We start from the raw sequence: 24,093 nt of genomic DNA on the forward strand, positions 1-24,093 counted from the left end.
TGCTGTGAGCTAGGCTAAAGCCATGGCACTCACTCTAGCCAGGGCAACAGAGTGAGACTCTGTCTCAAAAAAAAAAACAAAAAAAAAAAACGGCTGGGGACAGTCCTCGCCTCACCTGAGGATCATAATTATCAGTATTATTAAAACATGAGATCTAAAATGATCAGAGGAAATTAAACAAAGATTATCTTATTACATGGATTTTTCTTAGATTTATTCCAAACAACTGAACTCACACAAAAGACAAATTCTGACCTACGTGTGAAGGAACTCTCATAAATATACCAAGAGAGTTTTAAAAATTAGAAGAGTAATATTTTATGCTATTAAGTTTAAGCAACAGTAGAGGCCTCTTATATTTCTCAATTTTTACATAATTCTTTTAATATTTCCTTGAGATAGAAAAAGCAAGTATTATATTTAACTTCAATTTTCAAATGAGGATACTAAAGCTCAGAAAGGTTGAGTCTTTCTGATTATGACTCTAGTACTACCTTACCTATACAACACAAATATTCTAGTTTGCTAGCTCCCTGTACTTCTTATATATTGAACTGGCATTCTATTTATTATTGACAATTGTCTGCATGATTATTTTTAATTAGATAAAATATGTAAGTGTTCAGAGAAGGAGCACAAGTAAAGAAAAAAATTTCGATGTTGTGAAGTAGTGAGATTATGGCTGAATCTCTTCTTTTACCTTGTTAAAACACCATTTATGTTAAGAACATAAACAGTTCAATGTCTCTAAATTTGCAATGCTGATGATGGGCCTGGACACATGGAAACTCCCTCTTGCTTCTCCTGCTCGATATGGACCCCCAAGTGCTCCTGGGTGGGTCTGGTTGCACATGCATCTAACTTTACCTGAGGCCTAGCAGCCCATAGCCAGCTAGGGGCTGACTTAACATTCTTTACTATGACAAAATATAACCTAGGTCCCCTTCACCTGATGGGCTTCTGCAAAGTTCCCTCGGAGGATGCAGGATGCCAGAAGTGACTCAGGTGGGGAGAACATCATGGGGATAAGTGAACTTTGAGGTTGGGGCTGCAACCGGCCGTCCAGCTCATTCCGCCCAGATACAGCGCTCAGACTTCCCTCTGTTGGGACATAAGAGTGTAGAGTGCCAAAGAAGCAAGAGAAATTGAGGAAATATTATAGTGCTGCCACCTTCCACCAAAACGCTTCTCTCTTCAAGTTCCTTCTCTAAAAGGTCTGTAAGTGGGTCTTGATTTTTCCTCAAATGAAGGGCAAAATTATGCTATCATCTTGGAATACAAGAAGGGGTACCAAGCACATTCCTTGGGTATTCACTTCTATTAAATATTTTTCTCTGTTGATGGACAACTCAAGTGAAAGTGAAACAGCCCTTTCCCTTTTCCCAGCTGAAATCTGTTTGGCCATCTGTAGAACAAACCTTCTTGAACACAGGCATGAACTGCTCAGTCCTGGTTTTTACACCATGGTGTGTGGCAACTCTATATCAGGGCAAAGCTGCTTGAAGTCGGCAGCTGGTTGGGACCTGCATACCTGAAGTACTTGTGCTCAGCTCACTACTTGTACTTTCCAGAGATGGGTTGCAACCTCTGTCCCGGCCATCTAGAGGTATTAGGAAGAAGAAAGAAAATCAACCAACTCCATACGGTGTAGGAAGTGTGAAGTCAGCTTGAAAGCCAAGATCTGGGTAGAGCGAGAGGACAATGGGTAACTACTACACCTGCTGCTCCTTGTATAGCAAAACATAAGCTCCTACACACCAAAGGCAAAGGGTGCGCTTAATATGGCTCCAAGGCTCACTTGGGCAGTAGCCTATACCGGTGGTTCCCAACCTGTGGGTCTCAGGGCCCCATGAGCTTTCAAGTTGCTTCTAGGGGTCAGTGACCACCACTTGCTACCTGAGCACTGGCAAGATTCTGAAAAAAATAAAAGCCCAACTATTAAGACCAGGAAGTAGGAAGGCACAAAGGAGGGTTAGAATATTTTCTGACATAGAAAAAGGTGTCCTCATATTTGAAAAGGTGGAGAACCAAACTGTAAGATCTTTCTAGCCAAAGACCACGATATTCAAAGCCACGAAGGAAAAGCTGCTTCTCCACACCAGTTTTCCTGAAGTGCCGAGGCTTTCAAACAGAGGCTCAATATTCCTTATCGTGGTCATTTGAGGGCCATATCAGCCCCAACCTTGTTCACCGCTTGGGCTGTCCTTTAGAAGGAACATGCCACTGTAGGAAAGAGATGCTGGGTTGCTCACTCTTGGGTTAGATGGGTCAAGTGGATGCAAACTTTGCTTTTTGACTCAAACCAATTAACTAGTTTAAGGGCCTTAGCAACTCAGCCTTTTAGTGTTTCTAGGTTTCTCTCATGGCATCCTCTACCTTATGCAGTACACTCACCTTTCTGTTGCCACTCATTCTTCTGAGCTTGGTTCAAGAATCTACTAATTCATGAAATCAGTCTGTTTCCCTGAGTATTGTAGGCCATGATGATGTCCCCTTCTAAGAGATTTCTTCTGTTTTCAGGCAGGGACTCAGGTCAGTTTAAGTTTTCCATGTATGCTATCTATGCAGGTAAATTATAAATTCTTTGAAGGCAAAAGCCTGGTTTATGACTCATCCACCTCCCTCAAGATACCTAGTATTATTTAGCACATAGGAAACCCTCATGAATTTCTTGTTAATTATTTAAAAGATCAGCACCAAAAGCCATAATGGAATTTGATTATCTGATACTCCTGTTTTATGTGCCTGCATTAAACTCCTCTAAGAAAAACCTATACACAGAGTCAAAAGACAAAATATGGAAAAAATTATAGCACATAATGACAAAATATTTTCCTTAATGTCTTAAAGGGCTTTCTACAATTCAATAAGAAAGAGAACCAATAGAAAAATGGACCATAGACATGATTAGGCAGTTTATAGAAAAATATAAATGGCCAATAAATATATACAAAGACATTTAATTTCAAACTTAAAAAATTACTGTAAAAGCAATGATGCATCATTATTATATTAATTATATTGGTGAAGATTTTTAAAAATTTGATACTACTCATTGTTGATGAGTGTATGTACAAATAGGCAATCATGTATAGCTGGTAGAAATATAAATTGATCCACCTTTTTTAAGGCAATTGGGTAACATCTGTCTACATTTTATATCCACACGTCTGTGACCTAGCAATTCTACTGCTAGGAGGTTGTCCTACTCACACAAGTATGCACAGACATGTATAAGGTTGTTTACTGTAGCATTATTTATTAATATAATAGTAAAAAACTAGAAATAAATGTCCATGAACAGGGTGTATACGAGAATGGAATACTAAGCAGCCTTTAAAATGATAACTGAAAAAAGTTTGTTCTCAATATATAGTATGAAATGTGTATATATAAAAGGCTATATATGTTTGCATTGCATGGAAAATTTCTGGAAGGATATATAAGAAACAATTAACAAGGGTTACCTTGGGGGAGTTGGACCAGGATAATCTTACAATGCTTTGTTTGTTTTGACCATGTGCTCTATCTTAAAGACTATTAGACAAATGGCAATATACCACTTGCCTTGTGCATGGCAGCAAGGTATGGGGAGAGAGCTCTTCAGATTACCTGCCCGGCTCCTTCTTGTCCGACGACCCCGGCGGAGACTGGAGTGCCGTGTGGCAGAAGGTCGGTATCTTAGGGAAAGTTGCTCTTCTGTAACAGCAAACCCAATGGGACATACAGAAGAGTGACCAACTTTGATTTGACCCACTTCTTAGGGTAACAGGTAGGGGAAGGTTTGCACTGGGCTCTGAGACGTGGAGCAATACCCGAGTATTCTGACACTGGTTGCTATGGTGATGTGCCCTGAGTTATGGTGTGGCTCCCATGCACTCCTAGCTCTCTTCCACATCTCTGGGCTTTTTCTCCCTCCCTACATTCTGGACCCACCAATTCTGTTCCCTCCTCTCACCTGAGCCCTGGTTGCTTGTTACCACCTTGTATCTCCACTGAGCCTCAGAGAGAACCTTGGAAAACCGGTGCAGGCGGCTCTGCAGTCCATCTCTGCTTCCTGAACAGCTCTGGCCTTCTGGAAGCTTTGGCTTCTCAGGGGGGCTGTGGCTGCTGATCTCATCCAGTTGCTCTTGGAGAAGCCTGAGGAAGGCCCCTATTGCAAATTCATCAGCCAGGAATGCACTGATACCACTAGTAAAGTGCTTTAGGTCCAAAAAGCTGTGCCCATGAGGCCCTGGGTAACTATCTTTTGGCTCTGCCTTCAGACAGCTTGGCATTGTATAAGGAAGGTTTCTGGGGACTCCTAGGGAAGCCCGTTCTGACTTCTGTTCAGGTTGTGCTATGTGCTGAGGGCTCTCTGATGGGGACCTCAAACCCAAGGGGCCCTTCCCCTCAATGTCATCATCATCAGCATAGTCCTCAGGCAGGTGAGGCTCTGGATGAAGATCAGCAGAGGTGATGAGAAGCAATGAGAAGATGTTTTCTAGAAGTTCCAGGCACAAAGAGTCAGGAATACTGCACAGATACTGTTGACACCTGGCCAGGTAAGTTGAGAAGAGATTTGCAGCACCTATAGAAGCATGTATAAGGGAAGAGGCCAGATAAAGAGAAGAAAAGATAGGGAATGCAAACATTAGAAACATTACTTGCCAGAGTCAAACATTCTCACATCTTTAGCTCATTTATTTATTTTTTTGGCAGAAGAATAAGAGAGACTATTCAGCATGTCTCCTCATGACTTACACAAAGATTTTGCCACTTTACTTAAAAGTACAGCTTACTGAATACTCATTATTTCATTTCTGTCTTTATTTTATTTTTAATTTTTTTGAGACAGAGTCTTGCTCTGTTGCCCGGGCTAGAGTGCCATGGCGTCAGCCTAGCTCACAGCAACCTCAAACTCCTGGGTTCAAGCGATCCTTCTGCCTCAGCCTCCCGAGTAGCTGGGACTACAGGCATGCACCACCATGCCTGGCTAATTTTCATGTATATATTTTTAGTTGTCCAGATCATTTCTTTCTATTTTTTAGTAGAGACGGGTCTCGAACTCCTGACCTTGAGCGATCCACCCGCCTCAGCCTCTCAGAGTGCTAGGATTACAGGCATGAGCCACCATGCCCAGCCCATTTCTGTCTTTTTAATATTACATTATTCCTCATTCCTGACAAGTACTCCATATTTCAGTTCCAGGAATGAAGACAGTGCAGAAGCAGATTCTTTACTTTTCAATTCTGTTTTCACTTATTCTTACACCAAAGGTGACCACAGCCTACCTAGATCTCTTAAGAAATACTCAATAGCCAAAAAATGACCATGCTCACAGGTGAAGGTCTATTCCAAAGCTAGGAGAGAGTGATAATTAGTCACAGAAGGCAAGTTAAGGAATTATAAGTTATTAAGAAAAATGAGAGAGGGTAGGACATTAGGTTGGTATTTTTCATACTATAGGCCGTGACCCATGAAATTGATTTAGAGGGCTGCATTTAAAAAAGTGAAATAGAACAGAAAAATAATCAAGACCGTGCTCCATTTGGAAGAGTTAAGTATCATTTCTTAAAACTTGGTTTCATTTTATATATATATATATACACACGCACACACATATGCAAACACACAAACTATATACTAGGTGCAAATTGGAGTGGCATGTGGATTATAGTTAAAGAAAAAAGAGTTTGAAAAACACTGCACTAGAAGATCAGAATCCATTACAATTTAGGCAGTCATTTGCTTTCTCTATGTCCCTTGATCTGATAAATGGATGAAATTATTCCTGGACACCATAAAATCAAGGCCACTACCCTCCCCAATCTTGGTGAAAGAGGGTAACCACAAAAAGCATTCACTGTGATAAGTTGTTACCAGCTTATGCCAGGGATGGGGGGAAACACTGTACCTGGGGAGGAGGGAGAGTCATCCGCTTGCTCTGCAGCTGAGGCCAGGTCCTCAGAGGGGCCGTGTTTGCAGTCATGGCACTGGGAGTGCTGGTGTGAGTTCACGCAGAGGGCATAGATGGCATACTTCATGGCACAGAAGCCCTGGTAGAGTGTCAGGTTCTGACACTGGCTCAGGTGCTCAGGGACTGGGGCATCAACTGAATCTGAATTAGAGAGAGCAACGAGAAGAAATTGAGAGTTAATTCTTTTAGGCATGGGCTGCAAGTATGTCTGAAGCAGAGAGATGCCATGCTTGTAGGTTCTTTTTTTTTTTTTTGAGACGAAGTCTTGGTCTGTCACCCTGGGTGGAGTGCAGTGGCCTGATCGTAGCTCACTGCAACCTCAAACTCCTGGGCTCAAGTGATCCTCCTGCCTCAGCCTCCTGAGTAGCTGAGACTACAGGTGTGTACCATGCCTGGCTAATTTTTCTATTTTTTGTAGAGACAGGGTCTCACAGTTGCTCAGGCTGGCCTTGAACTCCTGACCTCAAGCAATCCTCCCACCTTGGCCACCCAGAGTGCTAGGATTACAGGCATGAGCCACCATGCCAGTCCCGTGCTTCCAGGTTCTTACCTTCTCTTCTTTCTGTCAGTCTGATCTGTGTCCCTTCCAGCCCTTTCCCTCTAGTCAGTATCGACTTTCACTCCCCTCCATTTCCTTTTCCCCACTGACCTTCCTTCTATGTAGCCCATGACTGCTATGTGGCATTATTGCCCAGGGCCAGGACTTGCAAGCACCTGAGAGTGAGTGCTGTCTTAAATTTTGCACCTTTAATGCCTCTCTTGCGTTACTGTAGTCCTGGCCCTATTATTGTCCCTCTTTTGCCTTTTCCAAGTTCAAGTTCCAAGTGTGTCCCAGTGGGTTGCTGGGATTATTAATAGATTTAAAATACTGTACTTCTTTAGGCCTTTATATTTGTATGTAGAAGCCAGAGTTCTAGTTCCTTTAGGAAATCTACTAAATAAGCTGCCTATCTTTCCAGGAACAAATATGGAATAATAACACTGGTTTTCCAATTAGTACTAATAGTAGGTCCTTTTGAAAAATCAATCAAAGCCACATCTAGGCTGGGAAATCTCTACTGCCATATGAGAAAATTTGTGTCTCTCAAAGGTAAGTGTCCCTGGCCTGTGTGGCAGGTTGTGAATATACAGTGATACGATTTTTGAGAGCAAAAAGAAAGAGCTTCTTCCATAATGTATACACGTATCAAAATATCACATTGTATCCCATAAATATACACAATTATTAATTGTCAAGTAAAAATGAGATTAAAAACAAAAGAAAGAGCTTCCTAATGGAGTCTTGAATTTAAGCAAAGATCTAAGGCTAAAACAAGGCTTTGTTATTGTTTCAAGCAAATCTTTCTTCTAAACCTCTTGATCTGTTCCATGGCATATGAAGCAGATATAGGAGGGAAGGAAGGCACAAAATGTGTTCTGGGAAAACTTAGGAAGCATGAAGTGACTCGCCAAGAATTTGTACAAAAACTGGGAATAAATATGTGCAAGATTGTCCTAAGAGGGAATTCTGGTCAAGTTATTCCATTACCAACTCACCACGTTCTTGCCGTAGGTCCTTGGCTGGCATCTTCTGTAAGAGCTTGACAACATCTTCCTCCCTGAGGGCTGGAAGGTTCGTAAGGTGATGGAGAGTGTAGAGTACTGAGTGGCTGTCTCCACCATGTAAATGACACAAGAGATCTCTCTTTGGTATGGGGTTGCTGAAAGGGAAAGTTGAGAGGATGAAAGGGAGGCAGTTTGTACTTTTGCCCTGAAGAAAGACCAATCTCCACTCCCTCTTGTTCTTCCTCTCCTGCCTACAACACCACAGGTTTCACTTCCTTAAACTTTAAATTTCAGTTGTTCTGGGACAGAGAATAACATTTATTTACCCTCAGGGATGTACATGTATCTAACCAGCTCTACTAGTCTAGAGAGGACCTAGAAGGGTCTAGAAGGGACCTGTAGGTTGAATTTCCCAACTTCTACACTCTTTCTAGCTTCAAACTGACACAAGCTTCCCTGGCTGTATTTGGAGTAAGGGCTCCTCACTACTTCCTCCTCTGCCCACTCTACTTCAGGAAGTGCTGTTGAGGTGGGTGAGGGACAAGATAGGAATCCAGATCTAGGCTAAGTTACCAGGGAAATGCAGGGCCTCATACACACGCAGTTCAATAAGAATTCGTTGAATAAAAATGTGGTACAGGATAACATGTAACTAAGAATGTGGATGACATTTACTAGTTGTGTGTGACCTTGGGTAAGTTATTTACCACCTCTGGACTTTAGTTGGCCTATCTTTAAAATGAGGATAATAGCGGTATCTACCTCACAGGATTATCTACCTCACAGCTTAAGTGAAATCATCCACATAAAGAGCTTAGAGCAACGCCTGGCATATGTTAAGTGCTCAGGAAATGAGAGCTATTGTCATTTTTATTATTGTCATCCTAAAACTACCCTCTCTAGTTATGACTTGATGGTCATAACTGATGAAGATAATCATTACTTATGTTTCCTTACTTTTTAATAGTTGGAACAGTTATTAGTGGCAGGTCAACATTTCAACCCAAAACATTTATATGGAAGACGTCTTGAAATGGCCACGCGGAGTACAGGGTCAAGTGTGCCGAATGGTGGGAAGGGGGCTGACTACACAGGGCCATACCTGCTCTGCTGAACACACCACTCCAGGACCTCCAGGTGAGCCCACAACCCATCACAGGCATCCCTGAGGAACTCATCACAGCCTTGGTCCTATGTTGATATGGGAGAAGAAAGAGATGCTAACTCAGGCACCTCAGAGATTATGATCTACTTCAGGACCCTGCATTCTATACAAGCCCAAAGCCTCATGGCAGTCACTTCCAGAGCAGCCCGGGGTGCAGAGTGAGATTACCTGGGTCCTGTGCAGTGTCTGGAGCAGCCTCTTGGCTGACTCTAGGCTCTGGCAGTGTGTCCAGCCCAGGAGCACAAGCAGGCGACTAAGAGGCCTGAATTCTCTATCCAGCAGGCAGCTGAGACTTGGGAAGTCTTCCTCTTTCAACAACGTTAGTGCTGTTACCTGTAAACCAAAAAAGGCTGCTATAGGTAGCTGTGTGGACTAGAAAGAATGCATTCTAGCTTACTGCTTATTAAGAAAAGAAGTTAGCCCGGGCTAACCCTGTCTCTACAAAATATAGAAAAATTAGCCAGGTGTTTATGAAAACACTAGACTGCAAGTTCCTTGAAGGCAGGGACTGAATTATCTTGTAACCCCAGCTCCTAGCACAGTATTTGGCACACAGGATAATATTAATAAATATCTGTGGAATTAAGCTGAAGCTCAGTCGCAATCTGGAAAGAAAAGTTTAGAGTAACTAAATTCTCTTGTCAGCTAGGCAACTTATTGTTGTCACTGTTTTTTCCTTCTCATACCCTCCAGAAAGTGTACACAACCCCAGCATTTTAGTTTCTGCCAAAAGACCAAAATAAAATGACTGCAACTATAAGTATGAATGATACTGATTCTCAGAGCCTCCTTCCCTCTGGGACTGTGGGATGGACAGAACCAAATGACTCAGCACTAATTAGACTGCTTTGTGTTGGATAAACGAGTGGGAGAGAAAGGAGGAATGAAAAAGCCTGGGGAGAATCCCTGGGTCCTTCTGTGATGGAGAATAATTAAGCTTGACTTACCAGGATCTGCTCAAGGAAGTGCTTGCTGTTGCTCAGGCAGTAGAAATAGGCCACTTTCCAAGCCTGGGCTGGGTCAGGATTGGAGAAGAGGGCTAGCATTGCCCGCTCAGGATCTAGATGATCTGGTGAGACTGAACATCAAACCAGACAGGGTTATTGGGAAACCAAGATCTCTTCTATTCTAAGATAGAGCCCATTTGAAAAACCAACTGATGTGAGAGTTTGTACTCTTAAGCTAGGTTTTCCATAGTTTATCTTAAAGAGTCTTTATTTCTCTCAGTTGCTTCTGAAAAGCTCTTTCCTGCTATTGCTATTACTTTATTTTTCCCCCATCATTTCTGTCTTACCCTAGAAAATCTGTACTTTTACCAAAGAACATCCTACCCATTTTTGCTTAGCCTCTCCTGTTAGATGTCCTGAGCAACATGGAAGGCACCAGTCTAGACGACTTCAGAGAGGCCGGGCATGTTGGATTTAACAAAACACAAGGAAAAGCAGCAAAGAGAACACACCTTTTCCTGAGGCTGTGGCCCTCGGTAGCTTTTCTGTGACCTTCTCTGCATAGGTATGGCCATACAGGGACACCAGGCCCCGCCCGGCCTTGTGCAGCAGACAGCCAAGCACCTGCTCCTCCCGCAGGGGACTCCCTTCAGTCCTGCAGGCCTCCAGGAGTTCCTCACACAAGAGACGCAACTCAATTCCAAGCGGTTCTGCAGGGCAATGCAAGGTCCGCAGGGCTCCGTAGATGGCATTGACTACCCCAGGGGGCCCTGAGTCAGGGCCCTGCAAAGTTTGCAGTGCCTTTCGAATCAGGTCCACCAGTGCATTCTGCAGAGGCTGGTGACAGAGACCAGTACCGTCATCCTCCCCAAGCAGGAGCTCCAGCAGAGCCTGCGCTGGCTGGGGAGCCTGCCTCAGAAGATCCCAGAGCACAGAGATAGCTTCAGAACTGAGTCGTGGAGTCCAGCTCTCCCTTCTCTGATTTCCGTCAGGCACAGGACCGACTGCGCCTTGTGCTAGGGTCTCATATAGCTCCTAAATAGAGGATGAAGAGAGGGATAGGTGCTAGGCATGTCTAGAATGTTACCATTTGTATGCTTTGATGCTTTCCTCTTTTTCAGCCTATACATATATAAAATAGTAGAAGTAGCAAACACTTCTGTAGCAGTTACTATATGCCAGACACTGTTCTAGGCTCTTTACACAGACAAATCAAATTAATCCTTACAACAACCTTAAGAGGAAGACACTATTATCTCCATTTTACAAATGAGGAGATTAAGGCTAAGGAAGATTAACTCAATTGCTCAATGTCTCCACGATCAAGCTAGTACCACCCCACTGCCTCTAAAATGTGTGCTGGTGATCTAAATCAAGCACTGCAAACTCATAGACCAGGTGGGTAAGACATTATACCCCTCTAAAGGCATTTAAATTCAATTTTTAAAGGAACATTACACATCAGGGCCAGGTGCAGTGGCTCATGCCTGTAATCCTAGCACCCTGGGAGGCTGAGGTGGGAGAATCGCTTGAGGCCAGAAGTTCAAGATCAGCCAGAGCAAGAGCAAGACCCTGTCTCTACTAAAAATAGAAAAAATTAGCCAGGTATGGTGGCATGCGCCTGTAGTCACAGCTACTCAGGTGGCTGAGGCAAGAGGATCACTTGACCCCAGGAGTTTGAGGTTGCAGTGAGTTATGATGACACCAGTGCACTCTATCCAGGGTGACAGAGCAAGACTCTGTCTCAAAAAAAAAAAGGAAAAAAGAACATTACACATCAGTTTTTAGACCCTGATCTAAATCTTAGCCATGCTTTAAGGTATAGTCTATTCCTTATCCTTCCAGAAAACCCTTCCCAATACCTCCAACCCACACAACTTTAAGGTACTTAAAATTAGTACCATATGGTTTAGTACGTAAATGTATTATGTATATATTAGTCCTTCCTCCCTAATCCCTTAAAAGCAAGAACCTCTATAGCCTATCTTCTGTTAGCGGGGTAAGGGTGGAGGGAGGAAATGGGGTGAGGAAGTAGGTTATTTCCCACCGTTAAACACCATGCCTATAGATGGTGCTCAGGGATGCCTCTTCATTAACTGCCTCAGAGATGGATCTCAAGACCATGAGTCCACGACCTAATACAAGTGACTTAAATCCCACTGTAAATACATCTCTAGTTAACTGGTGTCAGGGTCATTAAGAAAATAAGTATCGAGCCTCAGAGCATAACTCAGGCACTTCAGTAGTAACTGATATATGCAATATACATATAGTTAAGAATTAGTTTGAGGCTGGACGCAGTGGCTCACGCCTGTAATCCTAGCACTCTGGGAGGCCGAGGCGGGCCGATTGTTTGAGCTCAGGAGTTCCAAACCAGCCTGAGCAAGAGCGAGAATGAGACCCCGTCTCTACTAAAAATACAAAGAAATTAATCGGAAAGCTAAAACTATATAGAAAAAATTAGCCGGGCATGGTGGTGCATGCCTGTAGTCCCAGCTACTCGGAAGCCTGAGGCAGGAGGATCGCTTGAGCCCAGGAGTTTGAGGTTGCTGTGAGCTAGGCTGACACTACGGCACTCACTCTAGCCCGGGCAAAAGAGTAAGACTCTGTCTCAAAAAAAAAAAAAAAGAATTAGTTTGAATCTGCCCCCAGAAGGTTATTGTGAGGATTAACTCTAACATATTCAGTGTACCTGTTATAGAAAAGATAGTCAACAAATATTAGTTCCTTTTTCCCTTTATATTCGTACCATCTACTGGTAAAATACTCAAACACCTTAGTTTAAATCTAAGTTATATATTCCTTCTACCTGAAATGAAAAAACATCTTTAATCCCCAGCTATACTTAGTACTTCTGAACAACCCAACCCAAGAATTCTAAAATCAGATGTTTACCCTAACTCTAAACTCTTCTCAGAGGAGCCTCTACCTTGCCTTGCCTGAGCACAAAGTATAGCCAGCATCTTGGAGACCTGTTTCTGCTGGGTCCCTGGAAGCTGAGCTTGCTGAGTTAACTGCAATCCCGGGCAGACGGCCCCAGGGCCTCTCTCACCTTGAGGATGTTCTCTGGAATGTCACCAGGAAGGTCTTCTGACAATAAAAGAAACTCAAGCTTTCTCCGGAAAGCAGCTGGGAGTAACTTCTAAAAGAATTGTAAGAAGGAATGATAGAAATTAGGTATATGCTTTAATTAAAAAATTATAAGTAAATATTTCTCTCCAGTTAGTTTTATTTCTGCTGTTTCTCTAGGGTAATGTACGTTTAACCCTAAATTCCTGGATGTTTTCAGATACTTTTCTTTATAAACAAAAAACAGCTAAACTTGGACATACACCCCTCTTAAAAACTAATACTTAAAGCCCACACTCATCAGCTTCAAATTCCAAAGTTTGTTCATTTCCTGTGACCTTCTTTTTTGGTCACTGGCGGTCTTTTCCCAAGAATCTTCCTTGCTGTGTCCAAAACACCCAGTTATGGGCAAGCCTGGGAGAGTATGGCCCATGTGATCCTCTTTTGGTCCAAACCCTTGTTTTCGATATTCACTGTCCTTTGCATATCAGTGGGAGAAGCAAAGTAAGGGGGTAGGGATCTAATGTATAGCAAACACTTATTATATACCAGGTACTGTGTGCTGTATTTTATTTTTTATCTCATTTAATTTCCAAATCAAACAAACTTGTGGTACATAGTTATATATTTTCAAAAAGAATCTTTACAAGAGGTGAAATGGTTAGGAAGCATTTTCTAATTATTGCAAACAAAAAGGAAAACGTGATCCCAATGTTTGTTAATGAGACATGCCATCAGAGAGGTCTAATGTATAAATAGAAAGCCTCTGACTCTTCCTGCACCTGCTTGTTTCACAGTAACTTTTCTTCATCTGGTCCTTAAAACTCAAATTAGAGTCTCCCTTCCTCCAGACAAATAAAAATAAGACTAATCCTGACAAATACCACTTCAAATTAGAGACATTTGTAAATCAGGCCTCTGGTTAAAGCTTCCCAAGGATGAGTTTTATTAGAAAGCAAGAAGCAACTGCAGGATTGTGTGTGAGCGTGTGTGTGCGTGTGCGTGTGTTTATGTGTGAGAGAGAGAGAGAGAGAGGCAGAGAGAGAGAGAGAGAGAGAGAGAGAGAGAGAGAGAGAGAGAGAGGAGGGTTTAGAACACAAGATTATACTACCTCGATTCATGTACCATTCATCACATCAGAGGCTAAATATGAGCTAATAACTCTTGGCCCAAAATCTCATTTATTCTTGCCACGTCCTTCCCTAATATCTGCACCAATGCCATGTGAATGCTTGTATAATGTCTATGATTGGAAGCTGGTGGAGAAAATTCATGTTGGAAAGCCGAAAATCAGTGTTTCTATTGAGGACTAAGAAGAAAGATGTCTAAGACAGTAAGCTGGTTAAGAATTTATGACTTCATCTAGAATCCCAAAGACTGATTAGCTTATACTTATTTTACCAGTGAAATTACTTTAAGCATATGCAGGGGTACAAATAACTAACATTCTTAACACAGGCAAGAATTTGCTCAATGTTTCTAATCATAAATTTTTCTTTTTTTAAAAAAAATTAATTTTTAAAAATAAAAAATTTTAATTATTATGGGTACATAATAATTGTATATCTTTATAGGGTACATGTGATGTTTTGATACAGACATACAATGTGAATTAATCAAATCAGGGTAATCGGGATATCTGTCATCTCAGACATTCATCATTTCTTTGTGTTAGGAACCTTCCAATTCCACTCTTCTAGTTATTTTAAAGTATACCCTAACTTATTATTGATTATATGAGACACTTTGTTGTGCTATCAAATATTGTTCATTCTGTCTAACTATCTAACTATATTTTTGCATCCACTAACCATCCCCTTTTTATCCCCCTGTCCCTGCTACCCCTCCCAGACTCTGGTTACTCTGTCTCCATGAGATCAATTGTTTTTAATATTTAGCTCCCACATATGAGTGAGAACATGTGAGATTTGTCTTTCTGTAAGCACAGGTTTTCTTACCATAAAAGCAAGCCACGTTCAATGTAGAAAAATTAGGATATACAAATGAGCAAACTAAAATATATATATATATTTAATATATATATATACACATATGTATATATATTTATCTCACATCACATCTTCTTACCAAAGGAGAACTATCATTAATACTGTTTAAGGGCATTCAGATGATCTTCTATACACATCTTTATGCACATATACCAAATGTACATTTTTTCTAAACTGCTTTTTTCCCACAGAGCAGAGCATGAGCATCCTTTCACATCACTGAAAATTCATTTACTACATGATTTTGAATAGTGGCATAGTATTTTACATACAGATATACTTCCATTTATTAACGAGCCCTGTATTGTGGACATGGGAGTTGTTTCCAGTTTCCCTCTAATAGAAGCAGCATAAAAGTGAACATCTAAATCTTTGTACACACACTTGTACATGTAGAGAGAAATCACTGCAAGATAAAGAGGCAAAAGGAAAAAGTGAATGAAGGAAATAGAATCACTGTGTCACCTAAGAGTTAAAAAAGAAGCTTTTGGCAGAAGATGAAAGGCTGCAAAAGGCAGCCAGCAAATCCCTGGAAAATGAACGCACCTCCAGGATAATGACTGACCTTGTAAAACTACTCCAAGAGTGCATTTGCAGCCTTGGTCCTTATTTAAAGTTTTAAAATTCTCTGAGGGCCGGGCGCGGTGGCTCACGCCTGTAATCCTAGCACTCTGGGAGGCCGAGGCGGGCGGCTCCTGGGCGAACTCAGGAGTTCGAGACCAGCCTGAGCAAGAGCGAGACCCTGTCTCTACTAAAAATAGAGAGAAACTAATCGGATAACTAAAAATATATAGAAAAAATTAGCCGGGGCGTGGTGGCACATGCCTGTAATCCCAGCTACTCGGGAGGCTGAGGCAGTAGGATCACTTGAGCCCAGGAATTTGAGGTTGCTGTGAGCTAGGCTGACGCCACGGCACTCACTCTAGCCAGGGCAACAGAGTGAGACTCTGTCTCAAAAAAAAAAAAAAAAAAAATTCTCTGAGGAACTAAAATATTCCCACAACTTTTTAAATAAGTAAGTCACTGGAGCTTTAAAGACTAAATGAACCGTGAAGCTGGGAAAAACAAGAACAACTCTTAGTCTGTGCTAAAGAGCCAGGGAAGTGAATCTACCACCTGACATGGTTGAGTAACTGTCTAGAAAATAAACAACCAACAGGCATGAAGTAAGCTGAGGGGAAAGTTCATTGGGTTTGACAAATTCCATGTTTATAATAGAGAGATCCTTAATCAGTAACAACAGTTCTTTTCTTTTTCTCTTCGAAGATACTATTTTAACTATGGTATTATTAATACTATTTTAGCTCAGGTTTTTTCTTTTAAATCTGAAACCATAGGTAACTCTTGATTATCCTGGGTTTCCTTATTTTTCAACCTTGCTTCTCTTTCTTCCCCCTCCTGCTAGTCTTTTTGTCATTTTTCACTGCTAGACAATTGGCTAAATCCTGGATAAGAGATACATTTAGATAAGAAATTTCTGTTACTTTTTGACAGTTATGGGAAGGAAGATAAATGTCATGCAAAAATGGAACTGAGGACAAAATTAATTCTGATGACCTAGTGGAACAAAAAAATAATAAGAAAAATTAATATATAGACATTTAAAAAATAGAATTTCTGGTTTTTTTACTTTTAAGTCACTATGGGGTAAAAATTAATGTTGAGGTAGAAAAAGCACAGGACTAGGAGTCAAAAGATCTTGGTTTCAGTTCTGCCAGCTAACTTCACTGTGTGTCCTTGGGCCAGTCATTTCTCTTCTCAGTCAGAGGTTCCTCACGTAAATCTTAAAGTCTGAGGTTCAGTATGAAATTGCCTCAGAGAAATTCCTTTAGTGCATATCAATTTCTGATAATTAATACATACTTTCTAGAAGGGCTGTAAATGGAAATTTTCCTTTAAAAAAAAGGACTTCCTTAATAGTTTTCTTTCACTATTAACTTGCTTGCTATGTTTTTATATTTGGTAACTTTTAATTCAATTCATGTGAATTAATGGGGCTTGAAATTATATGATTTCACTGTATTGGACTAGTTAAAATAAGATTTTTGGAAGAAAAACCAAGTTTCAGCTCAGTGTACTCTCTATTATTTGAGTGCTGAGTAGATCCAAATGTTACGGGTTCATATTTTATTTGCTCTCTTGTCACTCTCACTGAGTAACGCAAAGTTGTCTTCAGGTACATGACTCATAGTCATATTTAACAAAATGGCATCACCTCGAATAGTATTACATGTCAACGTATGTTAGTGAATTAATGAGTGAATTTACATAAAGAGACAGCAATAAAAATTTAAGCCATTCTCACTGCTGATCCTGAGAAAGAGGCTGGGTGTGGTGGCTGACGCCTATAATCCTAGCACTCTGGGAGGCCGAGGCAGGAGGATCGCTCAAGGTCAGGAGTTCAAGACCAGCCTGAGCAAGAGTGAGACCCCCGTCTCTACTAAAAATAGAAAGAAATTAGCTGGACAACTGAAAATATATAGAAAAAATTAGCCGGGCATGGTGGTGCATGCCTGTAGTCCCAGCTACTCGGGAGGCTGAAGCAGAAGGATTGCTTGAGCCCAGGAGTTTGAGGTTGCTGTGAACTAGCCTATAGCCACTGCACTCTAGCCCAGGCAACAGAGCAAGACTCTGTCTCAAGAAAAAAAATTAAAAATACTGATACATAGTATGACAAACTTCATAATAAAGGAAGTAACAGAAGGGAAACCCCATAACTGCTTCCAGTTCTTCTCAGTCCTGGCCTCAGAGAGAAATTTAAATGTAAACCTACTTACCTTTTCCCGGGCCAACCATTTTTCCAGTACAAGAAGCCATACCCAGGCTAATCTTTGAGGATTGATGTCCTGCCCACATCTGAAAAAGATGAAAAGAAAATCTTTGTAAAAAAGAGTTTCTACTGACCTTTTCTATTTTGTGATCCAATATTTAGATTTCACTGCACATTGTTTTAAACCTCAACAGGCAAGATATTTTCTTAATGAGATATTTTCAAATGTATACCACAGTTCAATAAAACACTAGAACCAGAACAGAGCTAGCAGCTTTCATAAAAAATAATCTCAATCCCACCACCACTTCCCTGTCTAGTCTTATTTTTAAACAAAATAAAAATACAGAGAAAACCATAATAGTTAATGCTATCTAAAGTATAATCTTGAACATGGAAACCGAGTCAAATCGCCTTAAAGAAAAAAGGAACTTCATAAACATTTATTTTTAACTATATGCTAAAAACAGGGTTATAGGAATTCATAAACCTTTCTTTGAAGTTAGGAATTTAGACAATAACTGGCTAGTACTCAAATTTAAGGGAAAAAATAAAGGAAGGAAAGAATCACTTAAGTTTCTCCATTCTATATGTGCTAATACAATACTTAAATAGTGTAACATAAAAGTCAAAGTAAGGAAGAGCCAGGGAAAGACTAAAACAATATATATGACTCCCATACCACTGGTTGTTAATAGCAGTGCCAGGAAGAACTTCATTAAAAGAACTGTCACTGCCAGAGGACAAGGAGGGGTCATAGTGTAAATACAAAGAAGTAGCACCAAGGTGTGAGGGAGTTCTTTTGTGGTGATGGAATAGTTCTGCATCCTTATTATGGTGGGATTACATGAATGGGTACAATTGCACAGAACTACAAATGCACAAATGCAGATTAAAAAATGGTGAAAACCAAAAAAGGTATATAATGTTGTTAACAGTAATGTACCAACATCAATTTCCTGATTTTGATATTGTACTACAGCTATATGAGATGTCACAATTGGGGGAAGCTGGGAGAAGGATACACTGGACTCTTATTTTTGCAACTTCTGTGTGTGTCTATAATTATTTCAAAATAAAAAGTTTTGAGTACTTTCAGTCCTTTGCTACAACATCTTCAATCTCATAAAAAAGAAGAGAGGTTTGCTTCATTAGGGGAAAAGAAAATACATTTCAATGCAGTTCCACCATCTACATTAATGATGATAAACAAAAATTAGTGGGTTCAGGTGTACTTTGGTGGCCAGGCTTAAATCCAGTTGCCGATGATAATCTAAAGCCAATATTGACCAAGAAATGAGTATATATTATAGAGGTAAATTTTCCGAGCATGCGACATACACTCTGCCTCTGCTAATTCTTCATAGTGACCAGAGTCCGAATATTGAACCATGTATCTTCCGCCCTGCGACTGCCCGGATCCCTTACCTCAGCAGATCTGGACACATCACCAGTGCCTGAAGTATGTCTTCCACCCTCTTTGGGATATCCCCTTGTGCCTCGTGCAGCTGAGGTACACATGCCTGTGCCAGCTCCCATTCTCCTCTCCGGAGGCACTCACAGAAAAATCCGAAAAGCTGCTTCTGGGAAGCATCTTCCTCTTTTCCAAATGGATGATTCATTTTCCCAGCACAAAGTGCAGGGAGATAAAAAGAGATGAGTTATGCCGAACACATTCTCAATTTTCTCATTCTTGGAGTAACTCCTAGAAACAACACATACGAGAGTAAGAAGAAACGGAAGGAACTCTATTTCTACAAACCAGCAACAACTGGCCCAGCTGGGAAAGGCGGGACTTACTTTCCTAATTATAGTTTTAAGTTTAATTTGACACGTTACTGTCTCTTTCTGAGAACTGCCACTTTCTCCAAGGCGTGGATCCCATCTCTCTACGCGGATCCTGTATTTAATATAAATCGTCGTATTAGACCGGGGCGCAGGCCCGTAACTCCACTTCCGCATTCCCTTCTGAACTTTATGTCCAGTGCTACTTCAAATCCCCAGGTGGTCGCCTTCTCAAGGATGAGAAATTCAGCAGGAACCTCCCTACTTTGAGCCCTCTGTTAAAGCAGAGGACTGAGGATCAGGAGACGAGTCTGTGTCAGAACTGGAGAGCGGTGAGAGGGTGGGGCGCAGGGACGCTCCCTGCAGGGGTCGTGGACAGCGCCCCCGCCTTCTCTGGGGCGCCTTACACTGACCTGCTCCCGGCGTCCCAAGCAATAGAGCTTCCAGCGCAGCCATATTTGAGCCGAGTCAGGTGACAGATCTCACTCCAGACGGTGGTGGTGGTGGGGTGGTAGTGACGACGGAGAGCGCCACTCCTATTGGTTCAACGGTGGCAAGATGAAAATAAAGTGCCATATTTGTTTGAGTCACGTGACGCCACCTCGCCAGACTAGGGAAAGCTCGAAGAGAGTAATTCAGCTACCTGGCTGCGGACTACCTCTATCAATCATGACAGCCCTTCCTCTCGACACCTTCAGTTCTTCATTGGGGCGAGCAGGTGGCAGGAATAGCTATGCTCCTTGTTTTTTTTTTTATTTTTTATTTGTTTTGCTCTCTCTTTTCCCTAGCGTTTGAAGTCAACATTTACTGAGCGCCAGCCAGTGACAGTGCTTTGCCAGGCGCCGCGGATACCAGGAGCTAGGAGACCTGGGCCCTCCCACATTATTATTCTGTCTGCTTGGGCTCTCTTGTAATCCCAGAACTTTACTGTCTGAATTCCCACATTCTTCTGCTTCTCTCCATTCATTTATTTGTTCTTTCCCCGACAACTGTTAATTGAACAGTGTGCTAGGCCCTATTTTAGAAGTTGAATAACATGGCGGTTTCTCTCTTCAAGTGAGGGGTGCTGACCAATAATACAATGAACTAAATTAAAAGATGGAGGTATGCACAAGGAAAATGAGAACAAAGAATGAGCAAAGGCTTTTCGCAAATGTAATCTGAAACCGAATCTTAAAGTAACAGTTTACTAGGTTTCCTCATCAGAGCGACTTTTACACCAAACCTGTTTGTTCTCCCTCATGTTCTACAACTACGGACTCTCAGGTTTCCTCAATATGCGTGTTTTAAGTTGAGTAGTTTCATTCAGCATTTCTCAAACTACCACCACAGGGTGGCGAAAAAGCAAATTAAATAAAAAGCTCTCTTCCAAAAACTCTTCTACGATGGGTGGATTGTCATCCATTCCTCAGAAAACCCAACATGCCGTTCTGGTCCATTAAAATATTTTAAAATGTAGTGATACAAGAAAGAAAAGAAAAAATTCCAAGCAAGGTTTTCCCTTTCTTCACACTCTCCTTGGTGATATTCCTCTACTGGATTTTGATAATCACTATATTGAGAAACCGATTCGGATTCCATTATAATTATAAAATTATGATATGGAGTGTTAATTTAACTACAATTCCCAGGAAGCAGCGGGGCCAATCTGGGCCTCTATCTGCCTCTGATTGGATAGAACAGCCAGGGCGACGACCCAACCAGCGCTTCGATTGTTGTTCTGCGGCGCTTTCCGCGGGGAACTGGGTAAAGTGTGGGGGAAACTTTGAAAGTTGGATGCTGCATATCTGGTACTGGAAAGATTCAGGTGGGAGGAAGTTGTGAGGAAGTGGGGTGCACTCATTATTTCCTGTTCCTTCCGTGGGCCAGTAGGTATCGATATTGGGGGAGCGGAAAGTCTCTCATGGATGCTGGGCACGCCCCTCTAAGGCAGCAGGGATCTTCACTGGAACCCCTCCGCGGATCCGGGAGCTTTTGGCTTTCTTTTGGGAGTGTGCTTGGAAGATGCTCTTTGTTGGAAAAAGCTGTTTTTAGGGGACTCTGGGTGATGTTTTCTCCTCTTGATGCCCACCCTCTGCCTTTTCCTACTTTGGACAGTTTGGGGTCTAGGCAGGGGAGCCGGTCATTAGGGAAAGAAGAGGGGCTGTTCCACTTCCGATTGTGTTGTAGAGCCTTGAATCTGGAGTCCAATCCTTGGGTTGGAATGCAGGCCCCACCATTTGTCAGCTATTTCACTTTGTGCAAGTTTCTCAATTCAGTGCCTCAGTATCTTTATCTGTAAAACGAGGTAAAACATCCGAAGCGCTTGAAACAGTGTCTGGCACGTAATGAGTAAGGGCTCATTAAATATTAGCTATTACTGTTACTTCACAGTTTTCGTTGAACATCTGGCATGAGGATTTTTCTTTTCTTGGTGATGAGGGTGAGAGGGTTCATTCTCCAGGGTTGAATATCTCCCCTCACCTCCAAGCCACATGCGTGGCGCGCACACATACATACCAGGCAGGAATTTACTTACTTGCTCTAGTGGAAGAAACAAACTTACAAGCCATAATAATACGTTGATAAGATTATCGAACAGATATGTACAAAGTGCAATGAGAACATTGGAAAGGAAGAGACTCGACTCTGGAGAAGGCTTTGTGGAAGGAATTCAGGGAGGCAGGATGGCGCTTGTGTAACCTACTTATATACATATACTATGTGGCTGAAGAGCCGGTAATGTGAGACACAGCAAGTGATGTTTGCTGAATGAATTGATAATGGTAATTGCTAACTTTGAGCACTATGTGCCAGGCACTGCCCAAGTCCTTTAACCCGAGTCTCTGCAATACTATGAAGTAGATTTTAGAATCATCCTTGTTTTACAGATGGGGAAACTAAGGCCCTGGTAGGCAAAGTAATTTTGAAAGGAAGGCCAGGATCTGAGTCTTGCAGTCCGATATATGAGTGAGAATGAAGTGAAACCAATTTTTGAAGGTTTCCTATGCGACCCTAAGAAGTTTGGAATTTATCCTGTGATCTGCTAGTCCCATAGGAAGTGTTAAAAGATAAGAGTGACTATTTAGGAAGTTATTTCTGGGATGATTGTGACACTGATCTGACTTTTGCAGGCCAATTTGGGGTTTCTTCTTTTCTGCTCCCATTGCACATATATTAATAAATAGCAATTACAGTATATGGCATGACTACAGTTATTTGTGTATACATCTCTTGACTGTGAGCACTCATAGGGGAGGGAATATGCTTCGATTATTCTTGTACCCCAGAGTTCAGCAGAGTGTGTGTTTAACTGTCTGTGGAAGGAGCAAATTAAAGAACAAATGAATAGACAATAGGTTTTATTTTGGTAGAGTGGAGAGTGACCAGAAGTAGTATGCAATAGTCCAGGCAATTGATGGAAATTTCCCTATTAAGGCAGAGATAGCAGAATTGGTTACTGTTAAAGTCCCTGTAGTTTGGAATTTACAGAGTTTTTTTTGAAGTTTTTAATTTTTTTTATGGAATTGAATTTATCAGTCTAAATGGTGTCGTTGCCTAAAACTACCTGATCTGAAAAGACATAGGCAATGATATAGCAGATGTCACTTAGTTTTCTGCTGGGAGAAACAGAAATCAACACTAACAAAATCCCATTGAGAGAAATGAAGGGGATGTATTTTTTGTATATGTGTGTTTGTGTGTGTGTGTGTGTGTGTGTGTGTGTGTGTGTGTGTGAGTGAGAGAGAGAGAGAGAGAGAGAATGTTTTAATCTGATTCAGATAATTTAAGTGATAGAAATAGATATTTTAAATAGAAATTTGGACCATGATATTGGAAATAAACACGTATCTACATTCTCAGAATACATATATTTTTGTTCCAAAATGTTACTTCTTAATAATTATATTGCTTTATTCCTTGGAACAATGAAGAGTTCCTTCTTCTACTCTTTCCAGAGGATACTTTGACATCTCAGTGAGATACACAGCCTCTCCTTCACATGCATTATAAGGGAATCACAATGATTCTGTTCTAGCTCTCTGAAAACAAATATCTCATGAGCCTCATTTATCCCTAGTAAGGTAGAACAAGAGTGAAATTTAATTGCGTGTAGGAATGTAAGCAGCTAGTGTAATAAAGAACAATTTTGGTTTATAGATAATCCACAATAATAAAATTTCATTTGATTCAGAAGGTTCTGACTCCTAGGAAAAGGAAAGGTTAAATATGATTATGGACTTGCAGTAGAATGTAACGGTTAGAAGGTTAGATTTCAGAGTCAGACTGCTTGGGTTCAAATTTTGGATCCACAATTTCTATTTTCTGGTGGCAATGGACTAGCTAACCTTTGTAGGTTTTAGTTTCCCCACATGTAAAAGAGGAGCCAATAATCTAATTTCCTTGTAGGGCTGTTGAGAAGATTAAATGTGATAATTTAAGTAAAACGTGGAACAGTGCCTAGTGTATAGTAGGTGCTCAATAAATTTAGCTCTTATTGTTACAGTACAATGAAATAAAGACTTTTTAGGAGTTCTGTTTCTAAATATGCCTTGAAGGTTAATTACATATCTGAATAAAATTTATAAATGTATTGAAAATCTTAAAAGGCTATATAAATGTGAAGTGGTATTATATTCATTTAGTGAGTATCAAAGAATTGTATGAAATGCACATTCTGAGGGTGCCTGGTTTCTCTGTATGCATGTTTGACAAACAATTGTCTCTCCTATTAAAGCATTTAAAAAGATTATATAGCCTTCCTTTATTTTCTTAGTAATGTTTAAAAAACCATGTATTTCATTTTGCATGTGGAGAAGCTTGGAGATTTTTTTATTTTGTAGAAAGTTTTGGAAAGCCCATCC

General features: G+C 41.0%; 1 protein-coding gene across 1 annotated transcript in view; it reads right to left on the bottom strand.

Annotated features, from left to right (window-relative positions):
• Positions 1–19,169, bottom strand: part of ZFYVE26 (zinc finger, FYVE domain containing 26) — a 62,609-nt gene extending 43,440 nt beyond the window's left edge. Inside the window, exons 1-13 of the mRNA XM_012656042.1 lie at positions 18,893–19,169; positions 17,472–17,550; positions 12,669–12,758; positions 10,129–10,651; positions 9,617–9,747; positions 8,838–9,002; positions 8,607–8,695; positions 7,496–7,659; positions 5,897–6,100; positions 3,959–4,570; positions 3,613–3,699; positions 1,532–1,600; positions 950–1,101 (exon numbers count right to left, since the gene is read on the bottom strand). Coding sequence (XP_012511496.1) covers positions 950–1,101; positions 1,532–1,600; positions 3,613–3,699; positions 3,959–4,570; positions 5,897–6,100; positions 7,496–7,659; positions 8,607–8,695; positions 8,838–9,002; positions 9,617–9,747; positions 10,129–10,651; positions 12,669–12,758; positions 17,472–17,550; positions 18,893–19,086 — 2,559 coding nt within the window. The 5' untranslated portion in view covers positions 19,087–19,169. The remainder of the gene's footprint in view (positions 1–949; positions 1,102–1,531; positions 1,601–3,612; positions 3,700–3,958; positions 4,571–5,896; positions 6,101–7,495; positions 7,660–8,606; positions 8,696–8,837; positions 9,003–9,616; positions 9,748–10,128; positions 10,652–12,668; positions 12,759–17,471; positions 17,551–18,892) is intronic.
• Between the last annotated feature and the right edge of the window lie 4,924 nt (positions 19,170–24,093).

Source organism: Propithecus coquereli, unplaced genomic scaffold (genome assembly GCF_000956105.1).
Source record: "Propithecus coquereli isolate 6110/MARCELLA unplaced genomic scaffold, Pcoq_1.0 Scaffold5, whole genome shotgun sequence".
Classification (NCBI taxonomy): Eukaryota; Metazoa; Chordata; class Mammalia; order Primates; family Indriidae; genus Propithecus; species Propithecus coquereli.